Source organism: Ophidiomyces ophidiicola, assembly GCF_022830035.1.
Source record: "Ophidiomyces ophidiicola strain CBS 122913 chromosome Unknown scaffold_4, whole genome shotgun sequence".
NCBI lineage: Eukaryota > Fungi > Ascomycota > Eurotiomycetes > Onygenales > Onygenaceae > Ophidiomyces > Ophidiomyces ophidiicola.
The window spans coordinates 74953-94803 of NW_026054644.1; the positions used below are offsets into that span (position 1 = coordinate 74953).

General features: G+C 51.6%; 6 protein-coding genes across 6 annotated transcripts; 3 read left to right on the top strand and 3 right to left on the bottom strand.

Annotated features, from left to right (window-relative positions):
* Positions 1 to 2769: 2769 nt before the first annotated feature.
* Positions 2770 to 5997, top strand: LOZ57_001452 (uncharacterized protein; the record flags this gene model as incomplete). The annotated part of the gene is made up of 7 exons (XM_049250541.1): positions 2770 to 2901; positions 2963 to 3238; positions 3296 to 3472; positions 3564 to 3910; positions 3974 to 5016; positions 5067 to 5179; positions 5236 to 5997. The coding sequence occupies 7 exons, from the start codon at positions 2770 to 2772 to the stop codon at positions 5995 to 5997; spliced, it is 2850 nt and encodes a 949-aa protein (XP_049110125.1).
* Positions 5998 to 6242: 245 nt separating this feature from the next.
* Positions 6243 to 7036, bottom strand: PUP3 (proteasome core particle subunit beta 3; the record flags this gene model as incomplete). Its single annotated transcript, XM_049250542.1, has 3 exons — positions 6243 to 6901; positions 6961 to 6979; positions 7034 to 7036. 3 exons carry the CDS (start codon positions 7034 to 7036, stop codon positions 6243 to 6245), a joined length of 681 nt encoding a protein of 226 aa, XP_049110126.1.
* A 435-nt stretch (positions 7037 to 7471) lies between these two features.
* On the top strand, positions 7472 to 9069 carry LOZ57_001454 (uncharacterized protein; the record flags this gene model as incomplete). The annotated part of the gene is made up of 2 exons (XM_049250543.1): positions 7472 to 7608; positions 7680 to 9069. The coding sequence occupies 2 exons, from the start codon at positions 7472 to 7474 to the stop codon at positions 9067 to 9069; spliced, it is 1527 nt and encodes a 508-aa protein (XP_049110127.1).
* Positions 9070 to 10640: 1571 nt separating this feature from the next.
* On the bottom strand, positions 10641 to 13635 carry LOZ57_001455 (uncharacterized protein; the record flags this gene model as incomplete). The annotated part of the gene is made up of 2 exons (XM_049250544.1): positions 10641 to 12604; positions 12669 to 13635. 2 exons carry the CDS (start codon positions 13633 to 13635, stop codon positions 10641 to 10643), a joined length of 2931 nt encoding a protein of 976 aa, XP_049110128.1.
* An 890-nt stretch (positions 13636 to 14525) lies between these two features.
* ucp12 (putative ATP-dependent RNA helicase ucp12) lies at positions 14526 to 18721 on the bottom strand (the record flags this gene model as incomplete). The annotated part of the gene is made up of 3 exons (XM_049250545.1): positions 14526 to 14776; positions 14853 to 18378; positions 18443 to 18721. 3 exons carry the CDS (start codon positions 18719 to 18721, stop codon positions 14526 to 14528), a joined length of 4056 nt encoding a protein of 1351 aa, XP_049110129.1.
* A 273-nt stretch (positions 18722 to 18994) lies between these two features.
* On the top strand, positions 18995 to 19827 carry HNT3 (aprataxin-like protein; the record flags this gene model as incomplete). Its single annotated transcript, XM_049250546.1, has 2 exons — positions 18995 to 19025; positions 19088 to 19827. 2 exons carry the CDS (start codon positions 18995 to 18997, stop codon positions 19825 to 19827), a joined length of 771 nt encoding a protein of 256 aa, XP_049110130.1.
* Between the last annotated feature and the right edge of the window lie 24 nt (positions 19828 to 19851).

The window sequence follows — 19851 nt, forward strand, 5'->3', positions numbered from 1 at the left end:
ATGTCTGGCGCTGCTGGTGTGAAGATGCTACTTCTTGACCGATGCATACCAGCCTACAGATCGGGGAAGTATCGACCTGTGGAACACGTCTATCCCTGTTCCAAAGCCCTCTTTTAGAGCCTAGACCGCGAAGTTCCTACCGGGGAACCTCTGATATTGTCTCTGATAGCTCAGCAACCCCCACGATCTGCTATAAAAGCGAAAAGGCACCTTAACCGCGTGACATCCCTGACTGGGTAGCCGCATGAAGGGTAACGGAAATGCGAACGAGTCAAACGACCATGCTTCGGAACTATGGTCGCAACGCGAGCGAAAGGGCCGGAAGTGTGTGGTATTACGCCTGTAATACGAGTCTTAAGATTTGGGTTTCAGATATTAAGCTTAAAGATGTCCTCCTGTTGCGCGCTATTTTGTTCTGGATTCCCATGAAAATAATGCTAATGCGTGGTAGCACACATCGGCGTCAACGAGGCTACTCGCGATCGGATATCACGGATAACAAGGCAGGGCCAAGGACAAGAAACAGCGTTGAATCCAGGCGACATATAACTAATTGATGGTGTGAAGAATTCCGATCCCCCATGCAGAAGGGGAGCGCTATCAGTGATGGTTGCGGTAGCAATCGTCTTGCTACACACCATGTGAGGAGCAACGGTGCTGGCGTTGAACTAGCTCGGCGCGCGGAATGGAATTTTTGACCGGATTCGGATATGAGCTGGCAAGACGGTCTGGGTTGCGGTTGGGCGTAAGCTTTGTCGGAGCCCGGGGTCCAAACGCATGCAGCACCACGCCGCGGCACGGAGGCTGCATGTTCGCATTAAATCAGCCGAGAGGGGGAGGCGGGCGAGCCAAAGATAACCCGACAGCGTATTTACTAGAAGGGAGCATGACCGTCTTTTTATCAGACTAAGTTTGTCGGAGTCTACCAGCGAAACAGAACAATCGTGAAGGCCAGCTCGTTTCTTTGCCCATTCTTCTTCCATACCAGCCGTCACACCCATGTAGCCATACAATCGCACCAGGGTAGAATCAAAGGGAGAGTGCTAGTTGGGCATACTTGCTCTTGCTGCGGGAGAACAAGCGCCGTAACGCAGTCTGTGTTCTTTCGTCACACGGGGTAGTTAACTGCCGTGGAGAACCACAACAATGTGCTATGCGGTGGTGCAACGGTCGACGCACCGGGGCAGTATCGACACTCACGCGCGGCGATGGCGGGCTGGAAGGCGAGTTTTGCCTCATCATTGGCTGATTCGCTTCTTATAGTTAGCGCGGCGGGGCTGCGGGCCGCTCAGGTGACCGCCTTCGCACAGCCACACTTCTGCCGCGCCACAGCCTGTGCAGCTTATGTCAGCCGCCCGTCGTCCACCCTTGCGCCGCTAAAGCTCCAACGAATTTTCACCGCATCGCAGAGTCGCCCGCCATGCCTGTCCAGGCGGGAATCGGTGCGTCGCAGCCCAGCAGTGATGATTCCGGCGAGTACTGGGGGAAGGTGGAACATAAATTCAAAAAGTACGTTCGTCGACCCCGTCGTGCAGTCGCAACAACATGGGTGGCCAACGCCCAATATATCTATACCCCTCGTCTGTCGCCCGCCAGCAGTTTGCTACCCTAGAGTTTGCTACTCATTTGTTATTTGTACTGTACTATGTGACACGGAATTACCCTTGCCCCTGAATGCACTCGCATATTGCCTGCAGCTTATGGCACTGTTGCACCGTCTCCTTGATACCCACGCTTTCTTTGTTGCTTTTGCTGGAGCTTCGTGTATCGTCAAAGCTCCTGAAGCTGGCTTAAAGCTAATTCGTCGGCCAGCAAATCCGCGAGCGAGTTTCTTGACCCATGCCAGGAATTTGCCGACAGGAGCATCAAGTGTATGAGGCGAAATGGTGGTGATCGAGACATGTGCCAGGATTATTTCCAGTAAGACTATTCTTTTCTTTCTACTGTCTAACAGAAATTTGTGCTGCTACCCGCCTTCGTTACTATCGTGGAAGGGCTGCTTCTTTATTCCCGCCTCGCTTCATAACGAGGCTGCACCTATCCCTAACAATCCGAGACTACTAACACTGGCACTTTTAGGGCATATCGTGACTGCAAGAAAGCATGGGTCAGTAGTCATAACCCTCTATCTCTACTAGCTAAATGCCTAACCGCTATTTAGTTAACTCAAAAAAGAGAAGGCAGTCGATGACCGCATCTATACATAGCCAGCTTCGTATTATGCGGTAGCTTTCGCATGATCTCTCAATGTTTGCCATAGGCTTAGCATGATGTTATGGATATATTGCTGTAAGATGAGAGCATCTAACTACGGGGCATGGACTTCCGGGATACCGGCGTTGGGAGCATTGATTTCTGGAGACCTTACTCCATTTTCATTGAATGAAAGTTCCTCCAGAACTATGTACCATTACTTGCTCTTTCTTGCAGTAGTGCTACTTCGTACGCAGTATATTATTTGAAAGGCTAGTTGGCACCGCCTCGCAGTATAGGATGTCTGTGTCGCGTAATTAGCCTGCCTGAGGCACTCAGTATGCTTAGTATAACCTCATGATAGTTCTAGAAAATCACTGCTGTGTCATACACAAAGTAAAAATCCTGTATAGGGAGGATGTCGCCACCTGTCAGTGCTGTCTGTTCTAATGATCGTCTCTATGTACACGCTGACGGTGGAGCCAAGCTTTGGTCAACCAGACTCGCACTGGAGCTGGTTGTAACCCACACATCCATGTCGCACAGCGACTTACGTCCATTGTTCTTGGACTCACAATGTCTTCTGCCGCGGTAATTGAGCGGCGTAACAAGCAGATCCAGGATGCCGTCGAAGGTGGAAACCTGAAGCAGGCGCTGCAGTTGTGCGAAAAACGCCTCAAGAAGGGAGAGAACACAGCCTTTCTCAAAGTGGGTTCTTTTGCTCATAGTCCCCAATTTGTCTTCTGCCTTGGTTAACAACTTACGGTAGGCCTGGAAAGCCAACATCCTCTCTCACCATGCGGACAGCGCCCATCGAGATCGCGGGGTTTCCGAGGCCCTCCAGCTCTGCAACTCCCACCCTACCATCACTGATATCGACGCCCTGGACATGTTACAGAATACATTAGGTGGGCTAGACGTGCACGCGGAAACTCTACGTACCGTTTGGCAGAATGCGGCCAAGGCAATGCCGCAAGACGAGGATATTCAAGCAAAATGGTTTACCCTGGCATCTGAGGCAGGAGACTGGAAGACTGCTCAAAAGGTACAGAGAATAATCAGGCCGAGCATCAAGAAATACTGACGTATCTGTTATTCTCAGGCTGCGATGGGCCTGCAAATTAATTTCCCCAAGGTCAGAAAGTACTACTTCTGGGCTATATTCATGTGCTATCTTCTTGCCTCGGACCCAAAGAGCTTGCCAGCAGACAAACAATTTTTTGGCACCTTAGCATATCGTATGATATCAAAAGCTGCTGACAGCGTGCCTCGCGATCCCGTATGTATAACCTATCTGGTTTTGAGCTACTGGAAAATGCACCCCGTTCTCCCCCTCTACTATTTCAGACAATAGTCCTTAACTTATGCAGAAAGAGTTACTGAGCCCGGCTAGAGCAATCCAAACTCCCGAGGAGCTATTTTTGCTCGTTAAGATATACACGCAGCAAGGGCGGTATGGCGATATTGTTAATCTGCTTAATAGCGAGCATCTTGGTGTGAAATCGCGTATTGCTCAGAATGACTGGTCATTAGTGACAACCAAGCTTGCCACCCTCGAGAAAGCAGGTCTATGGGAGCAAGGGATGATTTTTGCAAAGGAGCTACTTGCTCTTCCTGATACCCTTACCGACAGCAGAGGATCTGATTATGAAGAGAAGGACGATTGGCAAGTCTGGAAATTACTTCTCACTTCGGCGGAAAAGCTTCAAAGGAAAAAGTAAGCGTCCACTGTTTGCTACGATCATATTATCTTCTCATTGACTCGTTGAAGTATTTTCAGGGAGGTACGAGATTTTATTGACGCCTATATCTCGAAACGGCCGAAATCTCGAAATGCACAGTTAGCCTGTCTGGATCTAATATCGCATGAAATTTTGGGAAATAAAGCAACGCCCGCCAATCTCTTGGCCGGATGTAAAGCCTATTTTGACCGCAACAAGAATAAGCTATATTGTTTTCATGATATACGGTCCTACTTAGGCAAACTAGACGAATCTCTCCAAAAGGACTTTCACACCTACGTACTACAACATGTTTGTATAAAGGACGCTAGCGACGACCTCTCAGGGGTATCGGATGATCCATTCCAGTGTGCGCACGCAATTAATGCCTTGAAGCTTGAATTTTGCTTCCAGCTCTCGTTTGATTCAAGCACGCAGACTGACGATTTTGCTTGCCGCTGTTTTCAGTGGTTTCGGGCTTGTGGGCATCACAATATTGCGCCTGAAGCATCCTCGACGCTTGAAACCAAACCTACCGATGATTTTTACCTTTTGGCGTCCATGAGCTTAATCCATCCTGGTGGCGATAATCCTGTGCAGCTTTGCTTTCGTCCCACCGCGAGACTGATACAGGCTGCTGGGATTATCGAACACCTTCTTCTCAAGTCCCCACATAATTATGAAGCTCTTCTACTTTTAGTCCGGATATATTTACTCCTTGGAGCCGGCTCACTGGCCCTCAAGACATTTTCTCAGCTCTCTGTCAAACAGTTCCAATATGAGACTGTCGCTCATAATCTGTTCACGCGCATCTCTACCGTTCACCCCCAAGCAGCACCTCCGTTTGAGAGCCTAGAGAGGAAAGACTTTGACCCGCAAACTGGACTGCGACAAGCCTTGGTTTTTTATCGAAATGCTATTGGATCTATAACATATGCACGTGCCACAGGACTTGATCATGGCAGCTATATGAATGTTGCCGGAAGCATTGATTTGCAAAATGACTTAAAATATAGCATTTGTAGAAAAATTTGGGCGCTGGAAGTACGGAAAATCCAGCGCCTAGTGGGTGGTCCTTCAGTTCAGCAGTACGATTCGCTTGGTATGTGATGTGCCCACCTGTGAGAGCATGGCTTCTAACTTGCACCGAAGTGTCTGAAGCCGCTGCTATTGTCGATAAGCGCAACTCAAATGGATTTCTGAATTGTGAACGCCCTGGACATCCTATGTTTGAAACACATCTCCGGCTTGGACCCTTACCTAAGGTAAATACCTATTCACCGAAAATTGTTTCCAAAAATGGTACTAACAACGATATCAGGAGCGAGCTGTAAAGGCAATGGTGGTAACTGATGTGTTGCTCAACTATCTATTCACCGATTCATCCTTGCGAGGGAAGCTGATAGACCGAATCGCCAATCTAGCTTGTGCTGAGCTTGATCTCACTGACACGGAGCTTACCCATATTGAGATCGAAAATATTAAAATCCACCACCTTTTATTGAAATTGGTTTCTTCCATTGCCCATAAATCCTCAGCATCAAACGAAGGCTCAGAGGGCATGATCTATTCTCAGATCGAATCTTGGGCTCAACACAAAGCGGAGGCCTTGACTTCATCTTCCCTCATTGATCTTGAAGGCGTATTGAACTTAACTCCGAGTACCCCTTCTGCATCATCTCCTGTTCCGTCTTGGCTATACATACACGCAAACATCTCGCTTCTCGAAACACTCAAGGCTATATCTCTTCTCGTTTCGTCACTTACGTCCCAAAATCCAGACAGCATGGCATTACGCCACGTTTCGAAGGACAGACTTGATGCTCTAAAGCTGACAGTTAAGGATATAGCTGATATAGTAAGAACCAATACCCGTATTCTAAAGCGTTGTATTGCCGAGCCTGGAGTGCTGGGACAATTGGTCTCGGTAGTAACCACTGGCCCACTCGGAGTCGCTAGTGAATGTTCGATAGAGATTGGAAAGTTGATTGATACACCATCACTGGAGTTGTTCTGTGGGTCTCTCATGGAGAGCTGGGACGAAGCCTTAGATGGGGTGGTGTCGATTTGCTCGAACGTTTAGATAAAAAGTTGAAATAGCATCATTAAAATAATACTGTGCTTTAAGTTCCATTTAATCGTTCTATACAGAACTGTAGGGACCTGTGCACATTGACGTTAGATGCCACTAGATGATCTGTGATTTGGATATTTGCTATTTTCTAAAAAGCTTGCATTTATGTTTGAAAGGCCCGAGCATACAGATGCCAGGCAAAGAGAGGTGCGGATTTAGAAACACAAACATTATCGCCATAGCTCCCTGGGCCTCTAGTCTTGTCGTCCCTTAAGCAGCCGTTTTGTAACCTTGTCCTTTTCTATAATGTATACATGGGCACCCCAGCCTGAGAGCGCATCCCGATCAACAGCATTCAGGAGGGCTTGCGATACAGTCTCGAATAATTCTTCGGGGCCCTTGGTAAAACTGTTAGCCAAAACACCGCCCAAAATAGGAATTTCAGACGCGTTGCGTACCAAATCCGGCTCCCACAAACCCTCGCACATTCCAAACAGCTGATCGCTCGCTGTACCGCTGACAATGAAATCCTTTGCAAAATCGATGCAGCCGATGCTGTCAAAGCCACAGATGAAGGGCTTCCCTGTTGTATGGTTGATTCCCGCTAGCACGGGGCTAACAAACCACGGACCAAACCTCTTTTCGTACAGGCTCGACGAGACCAAGTTGGCCAAGGTCTGCGGCGAGATCTGCCTCTCCTCTCGCAGGCGATAGAGGTTGACCTTGTACCGAAGCAAGTCAGAGACGGAAGAAACGTCGGTGGCGAGGCCTGTGAGGCCGAGATATGTAGAGGGCGCGTAGTTGAACACTTTAGGGAAGTTGTTCGAGACGGTGAGGGCTTGCATGCCGAGACGGAGGTCGCATGCTATGGCAACACAGTCCTTGCCAACCATGGCAACGCAGGCTCCACCATCTGGAGATTGGGGGGTTAGTAGGCGTGATAGCTCAAGAGGAGAGGCGGGTGCTTCGTACTTATATCAAAGGGAGATGCCTGTATGTACAGCGGTTAGCGGGTCCTGGGTTGCAAGGCCGACGGGCAGCTTACCATGACTGTTGGGAGATAGCTGGGTGTGACGGAATTCTGGGAAAGAAAAGGGTGTAAGCTTGCTCAATGGCGTCCTTGGAACAGTACGTAGAACCTGGGCAACGGTAGGTCTCGCGGGCGGAAGAAGCGAGGGTGGTTGATGGCAGCGATGCGGGTTGGGGGAGCTTCGTCGAGCTCAGCGAGCGAGTTGGCGTTGGAGTGAGAGAGAGTTTGGCTGACGATCTGCCGCTGCCTACCACCACCACCTCCTCCTCCTCCTCGTCGCTTCACACACAACGGCTGTTCATTCTCTACCCTTGAGAGACTACTCAGCTCTATCTATCGCCTTTAGCCCTACCGCTCCATTTGCTGTTCCTGCGCTTCCTGCCTTGTCCTGCTCTCTACCCCTCCGCTACATGGTACATACATTCGCCAGAAACCAGCTTCCTACCTCACGCCATGTCTTCGCATGTGGTTGTGATTGATTCCACGGCAAGGAGGGCTACTGTCAAAGTTACGCCGGCCAAACATCTTAGTGATATCTTGGGGGAAGCGTGCGCAAAGCTGGGCCTCGACGCGGCTCAGTATGGCCTAAAGTGAGCCTTGATGTCCCAACGCTGGATAGCTCTCGGGCATGCAACTGACGCGATGCTTGGTTACTTATCAGGCACCAGAAAAAGCAACTGGACCTCTCGCTCTCTATCAGGCTATCGGGTCTCAGCTCTGGGGCAAAACTGGAGCTTGTTCAGCTCTCTCGCTCGCCTGCTATTGTATCCATCGCGCTGCAGCTCCCCGAATCAGAGGCCAAAGATGTCACTGCCGGGCGGCTAGTGGATAAATTTCCAAGCAACACGACACTGTGGCTTGTTCTTCGAAAGTTCGAGTCTGGCGTCGCGGGTTCTGGCGTGACGAGGAATTTCACTGCTCGCGGCGCTCCAACGGCTTCCACGAGTGCACCCGAGTCGGGAAGACTGTTTTATGAAACACCAGTAATACAGCTTCTGGGCCGTGAACTCTCTTCGTTCACTGATTTACAAAAGACCCTGGCACAACTGGGATTAAATGGCGGCAGCGCACTTCTTCGGCTGAGCTTTCGCATTACTGAGCGCCCCTTGGAGGATGCAATGGGCGAAATTGAAGGGTATTTTGACTCCGTTGATGCTGCTCCGCTAGCCCAACCAGAGAAATCCGAGAAGTCTGTCGCTATTGAAACTCCGACCTCCTCAACCACAGACGACATATCTGCAGAAACGCCGCAGTCCACCTCCTCCAACGCCGACGTAACTATGGCTGGAGCATCGGATGAGCCTGCACGCTCCATTCAAGATGAGCCGAGTATTCCTGAAATATCTCGGCCGGTGACGATATTCGCCCCTCCGACAAACACAACCCCCCGTTCTGCCCAGATATCACATAATGAAGACGACTATATACCTAGCGTTGACCATGCGAAGGCACACCAGAATCGGTTAAATATCGCCGGCCGAAATACAAGGCTAGCTGGGGACGCTGAGTTGGCTGCAAACGAATCTGCTATCAAAGACAGACTGGCTAAAATCAAAGATATCGAGGTTAAGGTTAGATTTCCGGACCAAAGCCAGGTTGTTTCTAAGTTCAACCAGCAAGATACAGCACAATCGTTACATACGTTCGCCCGAAGTTGTCTTGACACCCCCTTCGCAAACGAGCGATTTAATCTTTCTTTCTTCCCTAATGTGTCCCATGGGCCCCTTGCCCAGGGAGGCCAGACAGTCATTCCAAACTCTTCGAATAAGTATCTTATAGCAGATTTCAAAATGACAGGGAGAGTACTTATAAATTTCGTATGGGAAGAAAATGCTGCTCTGGCTGCTCGAACAGTCGGCACTCCAGTACTTCGCGTAGAGCTTCGAGAAAGGGCCAACGAGATTAAAGTTGAAGACGTGGCTGCTGTTCCGGTGACGGAGACTAAGGACGACACGAAGTCGTGGTTAAAAAAGCTAGGAGGGGACAGCGAGAAATCTGGCAAGAAAGGAGGTGGAGTACCAAAGTGGTTGAAGTTACCAGGAAAGAAGTGAAGGTGCTGGTTGCATGAGCAAACCTGGCTGACCTGCTGGATGGGCTCTGAATAGGCTGACTGGTGTAGACTGGGACCCAAAACACTGATGAATCGATGATTTGTATATACATACATGAAAATGATGAACTACACGGCCTACTTCTTAATTGGGCCCTTTAGGCAGCAGAAATACTGGGTAAAAATCCTATCACATATTCTGAAGTAAGAGCTTTCATGCAACTCGAACATGGCTGAGAGATGGCAAAAATTTGTCAGGGAATCATGTCATTATTGATTTTGATTTCTGTAACTGCGGCTTCGATGTATCAAGGGTGTAAATGTGTTTTTTATGAAAAACCACAGAAATTTGGAGGTAACCATATCCCATCAAAAAATCGAATGTCCACAGTAAAAGTTCACCGAGTTCCCCACGCCTTTGTTCCCAGTAAGAAATCGAGCTTTGTTTCTTCCGCCTAAGAGAAGGACCAGGTATCGTATAAACAAATGCACCTCATTCGACGAGCGCTAAAAAGGCCTTTTTCGGGGGGGATCATTGACCGACGGCCATTCGCAAGTACTCCATCGCCTCCCACACGTCGAGTTTAGTGTCCACCAGCCCGTCTCGATTCGGCGATGACTTTCTGCATCTCGTCGACCTTGCTCTTGGCGCGGCCAAAGGTACCGAGCTATTAGTAGAAATATGTTAGCAAAAAATTCCTCCACAGTTGACCCGGAGCATTGAGCAACGCGCGTGCATGGATCTCTGGGTCTCGAAGAGTCGCAGCGGGCAGTGCCTCAAGTTCTCCATTATGCCGGACGGAGAGAGAAGGGGGGAAGGGCTTACTCTCTTCTTAGCCAACTTTCTGGCGCGCTTGTCTTGGGAGTTTCTCAACAATTCAATAACACGGCGCTCGTAGGGGGCGAGGCCAGAGACTTCCTTGACGATCTCTCGCACGAAGGCGGTGCGTCGGGAGAGGGCCCCTTTTCTTCGGGAGATGCGGGGGCGTCTCTCAACGGCGGTGGTTTTCTATGGTATTCCAAAAATATCATATTAGTCTGGGGAATGCTTTTGTCTATTCTCCGTTCAAGGTCTGTCCTTGGCTGCGATCGAAGGGATGGGGGAGTATGAGCGTACACGACCCTTGTTCAAGCCGACGATGAGTCCGGAGCGTTCGTTCGCCATCTCGAATGACCTGTGCTGCGGATAAGGAGGGTGGTGGTTGTCGAAGGCGGATGGGCGGCTTGTCGTTGGCCTCTGTCGGCTTGAAGTCAACAATTCGTTGTGCACAGAGTCTGACTAACTCGGATGTGGGCAGCTAGGGCTTAGGGCTGGAAATGATGACTAATATATAAGTCCCAGTATTAGTAACGGATTAGCTAATCATATTTATTTGTTATGTAAGCATTAACCACCGATTTTCTATATATCAAGGCCGAAATGCTTTATTCTTGAAATCAAAGAAAGAGATGAAAGGGCCACAAAGAAAATTCAAAGCTTGGGGGGATATCATCTTCATATATTCTGGGACTCCTGATTAAATAAACCGAATCCTGGTTTAAAAACTCCATGCTCGCAACATTATATTTTTGTTATCTGTCCCGTCTAGAACAAAATTCCGCAATCAGCCTCTCCAAATCCTTCAGCTTGAACGGCTTTGTCATGTATCCCTCCATACCAACTCTAGTCGCCCTGTCAAGCGCATCATCGGTGACATCGGCACTGACCGCCAAAACCGTGGGCGGTATAAGAGCCACATGCTGTAGGGTTGTGGCAGGATCGTTATCCGTACCAAGTCGCAGGTTTTCGAGCTGTTGTCTGTGCTCATCGAACAAGGAAAAAATCTTCTCGGTAGCTTCATATCCATCCATATAGGGCATCCAAAGATCCATAAGAACAACGTCAATGGGCTTATGTTGTTTTGGAGCCCCTACTTTATCCAGTTCTGGATCGGAGTCGGGAGGCGTTTGGGTCTGCGTGTCGTTCGGCACGGGATCGGTAAAAGGGGCAGCAGCGGCTGGCAAGGTAGCCGATGCGTTGTCTAATGTAATGTCTGAGCCGCTTCTCGAACTCAACGGCGTAGTTGGTGCGGGAGCATGCGAGGAATGGCTGGAGAGCACCTCGTTTACGATGCGAACAGCCTCTCTTCCATCGAACGCTTCGTATACATCATGGTAGCCGAGTTTGGCCAGCATGCTAACCAATATACGACGGTTTATTTTGTTATCCTCGGCAACGAGAAACGTCAAAGGATGCTTCTGGGCCAAGAATTTGTCAAAAGACTGGCCCAATAGGGTGATGGGTCTTGACAACCCAGAGAAGCGTCGAGAGGCGCTCCTTATGGCCGGTGCAGGGCCAGGTTGGTGGCCAAGTGCTTTTTCGTCTAGGCAAATTGGGGAGGCTAAAGGCGAGGAAGCCTCATCAATGATGGATTTCGACCGGCCAGCCGAATGGCTGTGAATTCCATCAGTGCCAACGGATGCAACGGTTGATCTAGGTGTCGAGGGATTGTCGTTAGTGTAGGGAGTTTGCGGCCGGCTCACGCTATCATTGGGAAATACGGGAAGGGTGATTTGGAATTCAGATCCGCGATTTGGACCAGCTATCGATGAACGAACGCAGAGTAGGTCTCCGTGGAGCTTCCGCGACAATCCTTTGGCGACCATTAGGCCAAGGCCTAGCCCTTCCTTGCTGCGTGTCGTGGAGCCATCCTCGCGGGCCCAAGGCTTGAACAGATTTGGTAGAAAATCGTCTGGTATTCCAGTGCCTGTGTCAATTACGTTGATGAGGACCCATTGAGGCTTGCCACCAACGGTGACAGTGACTGTTATCTCTCCCACTTCTGTGAATTTGAGGGCGTTAAGAAAAACGCAAGAAATAAGTTTTGTAAGGTCCTTTTCATCGACACATAAGATCTCCGGCACCAAAGGGTCTACCCACCAGTCAATGTATTTGGTAAAAAACTGGTTATTGCAGCTTAAGGTTTGGACTTCAATCCTCTCTCCGTGCTCTGTGGACTCGACCCTCGCAAAGTCCGGCCGGCCACCAACTTGAAGCGACTCGTTGATGACGAGGCGAAGCAGGTCTCGAATTTTTGTGTAATGCAGAGTCATGGGAGGGAATACAACACGGGTGGTCCGTGGCCATGACAGTTCACGGGTTGCCGATGGTCTTTGAGGAACTGCACCTACGAAAGCCTCCATGTCATCGTGCACAGCATCGCAGACTATTTTGTCGCTCTCTTCAATCGCGGCCTTTAGCTCGGCGGTGCGAGGAGACAATCCTCTACGCGACGAAGGAGTGCAGCGATGCTTTGGCGACGATGTGGTTTGCCAGTCCACAGGGGCGCTTCTTCTACGTTTGTAGGGCTTGACCAAGATGTCGCTGCCTTCGATGAAGATGTTCGGGCGGCTATCAGACGTCTCATTGCCGGGGGAGAAGGAGGGATGCTGCATTCCGTCGTCAGACGGATTCCGAGGCGTCTCGGGAACCTGCATATTCAAGTTATACGCATGTACGATGTTGTCCGCGGCCTCTATAGCCCGTCTTGCGCTGTCTGTTAGGGGGGTTAGCGGTGACATCGAATGTAGAGAGCGTTGCACACTTGATGCACCACGAACCTTGAATGGTCTCGATATTCTCGCGAAATTCGGTGAACATTGAAATTAGCCTTGTGTCCTGGTCATTCTCGATTCGATCTTGAACGGTCGCATGCATAATATCGAGCATGCCGACGACACCCTGCATCGGAGTTCGAAGTTCATGTGATAGGCTTCGTGCATAGGGTTTAAAGGCCGGGGTGGCCATGAGGGCAGCCTGGTGTAGGGTAGGCCTTTGCTGTTTGCCTTGGAGCTGTCGATCCAAGTCATCCCCTTTCTGACCATGCATACCTTTTGCAGGGCCATCGTTTACTGCCAAGCGATGAACAACCATATCCTCCAGACAGCGGAGGGACACTTCAAGATACGGCCACGAGGCAGTTTGGGTCTGCAAGCCTTCTGCGGTCCATAACAAGCCGAGGTGGGCCAAGGAACCGTCGGGCAGGAACAGAGGGATGGCCAGGTACGCTTCAAAGGGCAACGGAAAGCGATCTGCGTCGGTGCCGACGACGGAGCGTAAGGCGTCGGGCACCAGGCACACCTTGTGGTTATTCATCGCGACGCACGGAAGGTCTCGCAGCAGATCTTTATAGTCCCTATGCAGACCGTCCAGGCCGTGGCCGTCGTGGTAATAGACCGCCACGCCCAGCACGGCCGAACCCCTTTCGTCCAGAGACGGCATCTCGACATCGTTGTCGGCATCGCGTACGCGGGCGCCGTGGGCGACGAACACGGCCTGGGCGCGGCCGAGGGCGGCCACACCGTGCATCAGGTGGAGCCAGAAGGCGTCCTGGTCGGCCTCGCGCAGCACGGCCTTCAAGGCGGCCAGCTGCTGGGGCATGGGGTCATGGCTGGCGACGGCGACGGCGACGGCGACGGTGGACTGGGGCGGCGAGCGGGGGAGCGACGGCAGGTCGATGGCGGCAGCGGGCGGCGAGGGGTCGGGACGAGGGCCATCATGATGGACACGGCGGGCAAGTCCATCCATGCTTCGAGGGCGCTACAGCGGGCGGCGGGCCCGACGGTGGTTATTGGTCGCGCAGGGGGCGTTGGGGCGGCGTGGTCTCCCGGCGTAGGCACGTACGCTTTGGGCCGGGCATCGGATGCCAGGGCAGAGCAGCGATGGACGGGCAAGCAAAAGACGGAAGGCGGGCAGGCTCACGGGGCTACGGTCGAGGGCCAGCAGCGACAGACAGACAGACAGACAGAGTGAAGCAACGCAGTGCAGCGGGCGGGCGCGATAAAGGGCGACGGGCGGCGTCTTAAGGCCGGCGCGACGGCGGCGGGCCCTCAGGGGGGGGGCGCTGCTTCGGGCCTAGCGCCGCGGGCCAGACCACGCCCGCCCGCCGTCGATCGGCGAGAATCCCGCGCGGCGTCGCGGCGCGCTCTATCACGACTCGCTCTGCGTTGGGCTCGCTGACTCTGCGTCTCTTTTGACTACTAGGTAGGTAGTTAACTAACTAGTTAACGACTCTCTCCTCTTCTCTTCCTGCACGCCGGCCCCACGCCCCCCACGCCGCCGCGCTGGCCCTGCCCCGTCTCCACGACCACGACGGACAGACCGACAGAGCGACACACCGGCCGGCCAACCGACCGACCGACCGCCGGCTGACTCCCGCAGCGCTTTCGATCCAGCCCGCGCGACGTTGCGCCGTTCGTTCGGAAACAAAAACGAGCAGCCACAAGTGATGCGTCGCCCCTGTGCGGCCGCCCACACGGCACGCCAGCGGGAAGTCAAAGCGGCCGGCCCGTCTAGACTGCGCGGCCAGCCCCGGCCAATCACGCGCGCCACGAGACTTGATGACTAATTAATACAGAGTACCTACATACGGAGTATCTACATACCTACCACCACTACCTACCACCACTGATCTACTCCTACTGGTCCTGCCCGTTGAGCAGCACCAGGTGCCGCACCGCCTCCACCACCGCGTCGTCGCCCAGCTCCTGCGCCGGTCGCTCCAGCCGCCGCGCAAGCGCCCGGTCCAGCATCATCCGCAGCCGCGACGCCAGCACCCCGATTCTCGCCCAGCCCCGGAGCGGCAGCCACTCGTCCACCACCAGCCCACGCCCGTGCCCGTCCAGCGTGATGGGCCCGGCGAACAGAAGGAGCGCGTATGCATTGAAAGCTGGGGGGGTACTTAGCGTCTGACCACAAAAAACAAAATAAAAATCAAAAATTAAAAAATAAACGTGGAAGCTTACGGGTCAGGTCGCGGATAAACACCTTGCTCGTCGCCAGCTTCGAGAAATAGCTCACGTACGCCGCCGCCCCAGAGAACCCTTGCGCGTCGAACAGCGCCGAGCTCGGGTGCACAAACACCCGCCCGTTCTCCTCGTTGAAATACTTGATCGTGCGCGCTTCCGGGTCCACCTCGATCGTGCCCGTCATCGACGCGGCAAATTTCTTGTCCGGAAACTGGATCGAGACAACCTGAGGATTGAACGCCCCCGCAATCAACGCCCGGAGCAGCTGCGTGTTCTGCTTGTGCCGGTTCCACCGCCGCTCCGACCCTTCGTCCCCGTCCTGGTAGTCCACCGGCAGAATCCCCACGTCCTTCAGCGAACTCAGCAGCTGCGCGCGGTTCGACGAGATGTCACGCAACGTTTGCGGGGCGAGGAAATTGTCGCTGCACCACGATGCCGTCTTTCGATAGCCCTGCGACTTACCCCGCTCCAGCCACTGCTGGTATGCTGCCAAGTCTATCAGGAGATCGCCGTCTCCCGTCGAAAAACTGGCCCTTGCACTCCGCGCTGCATCCCGCTTGTCCTTCGGCGACAGAAAGGGGCTCTTCACCGTGAGGATGGCGGCTATCGATAAGCACGCTTCCAGACATCCGAAGATCGCACCATATACCATCAGCTTGGCACAACGCAGGTCCGCTGGAATTATCGAGAGGTATCGGCCGAGCACCGTTAATTGGTTGTTATCCAGAGCGCCAATGCGATGCAGCACGCCCAGAGCACCATGTACTGCCGCCGTATCGGGAGGTGTCAGTGTGGTCATGAGGAACCCAGCAACGTCGTCTATCCCTCGCATGGCCTTGACGGACAAGCAAAGCTGCTCCAACGGAACCCGTTTGATCTCGGGTGCAGGTCGAGCCGCCATATTCGTTTCGGCATTTCGAGTGTACAGCTTGTAGCAAGTACCACTGGTAACCCGTCCCGCTCGGCCTCGACGTTGTTTGCAAGCCGCCTGAGACGCCCACGTCTCCTCGAGACGAACAATATTATCCGCCGCGCTGTACCGCGTTTCCTTTACTCGCCCAGTGTCGATGACCGCGACAACGTCTTCAATCGTAATCGATGTTTCGGCTACATTTGTGGCCGCAATTACCTTTCGTTTTCCACTAGGAGCCGCTAAAAATACCTTTCTCTGCTCATTCGGCGTGAGAGACGCATGCAGGGGCAGCAGGTGCGCGAAAGGTAAGTCTTTCATAGCCCCCAGACAACGGTCTATCTCCATTGTACCAGGTAAGAAGACCAAGATGCCCCCTGGCTTGCCATGTAGACGGGCATCAATGTGACGAACGGTAGCCGCAATCAGATCGTAATTGATCCCCTTTCCAAGCCTTTGAATGGACTTCCCTAAAGACGCGTCGGCCGGCTCAGCGAATGAAGTTTCGTCCCAGCTAGTCGGCACTCCTTCTGGGTTAAAACCCGTTAACTGCATAACTTGGTCAATATAAACATCCTCAACCGGAAACGTTCGCCCAGCAATATCCACCCGGCCAACCTGCCTCTCGCCGCCAAAGTACTGTACAAAAAGATCCGAGTCCAGTGTGGCACTCATAAGTATGAGTTTGAGATCCTTTCTAAATTTCAGTGCTTCTTTCAAAACTGCCAATAGGATATCCGTATCTAGACTGCGCTCATGCACTTCATCGACCACCACATGAGTGATGTCGGCCAGAGACTCTTCAAGACTATCGCCACCCACCTGCATTCGCCGCAACAACACACCAGTTGTCATGAACGTGATCTTGGTAAGACCTTGTCTAAATTTGCTGTCCCCCCGAATGATATATCCAACCTCGTCGCCAACAGTGGAGCAGCGTTCGGCACTGACTCGGTCAGCAAGGCCAAGCGCTGAGATGCGCCTGGGTTGTGTGCAGACAATGTTGGCCACCGATCCAAGACCTCGACATATCAAGTCGTCAAGTAGAAACTGGACCGACTGTGTGCTTTTGCCGCTTCCAGTTTCTCCAGATATGATTGTCACTTGATGAGCATTTACTGCTTCCAGTATTGCGGCTTGGGTGTTCCAAGCTGGAAGGCATTTTCTGGCACCAATCATTTTCTTTTGCTCGGGGCTTTCTTGCTTTGATTCCCATCGCCTAAGAAATTCGGCGTTCTCCGTAGATCTGGATTTCGATCCGACCCGGTGAGGGGTTCTTCGGGCCCGATTTGGACCAGTCAGATCAGGGAACTCATTGATCGTTTCAGATTGAGATTCGATCGAGATCGCTCGAAGTTTTCCGGGGTTCTCCAGGATGCAAGGGATGTTCTCGTCCAACCAATCCACCAGATTAAAGACCATGGGGCCTCCAAGTAGATTGTCATTGGCGTACTCTATAGCTTTCCTAATCGCGTTGAGCCGGATATATGCCGGTATACCCTTGGATGATATGGAAAGAATCAAGGGGCGAGCTGGATATGACCAGGAAACAGGCCTCTGAAAGTGATAGGTTACGTCATACTGCGAATGTAATTGATCTGATACGATCTCGCACCGACTTTTGCTCAGTTTTTGAAACCTATCCCCATATATTGCTTCCAGGGTGTGGCTTTCTTCCTCCCATATGTCTCCCTCACTATCGGATAGCGGATTAGCTTGCAGAGAATCACCAATTAAAAGATCCTGAAGGCATTCCGCGGCTTTAAGGTCATCATCATTATTATCACTGAGAACTTTGGCGCACAGATCAGTAGAGTAACCAGCCATGGCCAACCGTTTAATTTTAGATTCTCTAGCCAGATCACCACTGGCAAGGCTTATGCCAGCAGAATACCTTTCCGGCAGACTCCATTTCGGAAGGTCGTCTTCCGGAACATGTATCAGCAGCCATTCTAATGCCTCTTCCCCATCCTTACACACCTCCAGAGCTTCTTCAACGTGAATTTTTCGAAAGCCTAAACTGCTGAGTTTTTCTAGCAAGCCTGCTCTTTCAGAATCGGGTATGCGAACATTATATGGGTTCCAGAGGGCACTTTGGCGGACGAGATCTTCAATCTTCCTCCGTATCTTCTCCCCCATCTCAATTCTACTTGCTTTATTCCAATTAATACGATGTGCATGTTCGTTCCCACCGCCCGAAGCCAATCGAACCGATGGCGCATTTTCTTTCGTCTTACTCTTGTTATTTTGCTCCGATTTCCGTTTCGCAGCATCGGCTGCGGAGTTTTGACGTTCTTGCAATGCAACAAAGGGATCGGCCTCATACATCCACTTTTTACCGTCTTTCACATCTTCCGTCTTGAGTTCAGCGAATTCCTTTTTCCACAAGTCGCGGTAGGTTGGAGGCATCATCATGTGTAGATTCTGCATATTGCACACGCGAAACAGCGTGTAGGCGGCCGCAAAGTGCCGCGCCTCAAGTGCAGTGGGCTGAGCGGCTAGTTTCGCGTGGGCGGGAGGTGGGCGCATTGCAGGAAGCGTGGTGGTCTCTTTGGTCTTGGGGTTGACTTTCTTTAGAATGACGCTTGATATAAAACCGTCTGGGGATTTGAACTAGGGCACTGATGAGTAACCCCTAGCGATATAAAAATATCCATTGCGACGGGCGCAAATTTACCATTGTATAATCTGGTTTCTCCCATTTCTGCTTCTGACAGTGTTCAGAGAGCATGTTGACTGGCAGTTTTCCCGTCCAGGAGGCCCCTCCTATAATGGCTTTAACCGTGGGCTTTTTTGGCTGCTCCGCAGCATCCCCAGGCTGGTCGCCCCCAGTCTTTCCCTTAGCTTTGCCCTTCGCATTTTTGGAATCGCCGGCGACGAAATCAGCAATGGAGATTTCTTGGGGAGGTTGGTTGTTCGATTTTCCTCGATTGCCGCCGCCCCTTTTCGGGGCCATCGTCCGACGGTGGAAAGGGGGAATCCCAATGGCTGTAACTTAACTTGATGCCCTTAGGATCGGTCTATCAAAGGGTCGTTCTGTCAAATGTGAAATCGAGGAACTGTGCCTCGGCTTAGTCAGCGCAGCTCGGCTTCAGCCATCCAACTTTGCGGCACGAAAAGCTTCAACTACTGAACACTTCACCACCAAACTCGCGGGCACTGCCGATATTACATTAGAGCCGAGAAATACTAATTCTAGGGTATGGATAAACCCGGAGAGTCACTCTCTATGGGTGCTGGCGGAGATCCATTGAATGCTTGTATATCACCTCTCTAAGACCAGACAATGCCCCGTGATAATTCTGACTTGGTTACGGTGCAGTTACAGTGCTCATGTCTCAAAAGCCCAAAATCGCTTCCAAGTCGTCACATCCCGTTCACCCCTCTGCAACGTCACCCCATGTTTTCCAGGGCCGTGATGCTTTGGGGACCTATATCAAACACCCGGAATCAACTCCCGGAGTTGTATATTATAACGATGATTTCGTTGCCATAACTGATCTGTACCCTAAATCAAGCCTACATCTTCTTCTACTGCCTAGAGACCCATCGAAATCTCGATTACATCCGTTTGATGCCTTCGAAGACCGTGAGTTCTTAGCCAAGGTGCGCGACGAAACAATGAAGCTTCGAAGCTTAGCTGTCTCTGAACTGCGACGTATGTATGGCAAAACTTCTCGTTCCGAGGCCGCTCGCCTGGAAGCCATGGATGCCGACCCGCCTCCAAATGAGCTGCCTCCTGGCCGGGATTGGGAAAAGGAGATATCATGTGGTGTACATGCTCATCCGTCAATGAATCATCTCCACGTCCATGTTATATCCAGAGACAGGCACAGTCCGAGCCTCAAACACAAAAAACACTATAATAGCTTTTTCACACCATTCTTTGTTCCGATTCTTGATTTCCCCCTTGACATCGATGATGCGAGGAGGCATCCTGGAAGGGAAGGCTACCTCCAGCGTGACTTGGAATGTTGGAGGTGTGGAATGAGTTTTGGTAATAAATTTACAAAATTCAAAGATCACTTGGAAGAGGAATTTAATACTTGGAAGACTCTATGATACACCTAATGCATAGTTTCAACA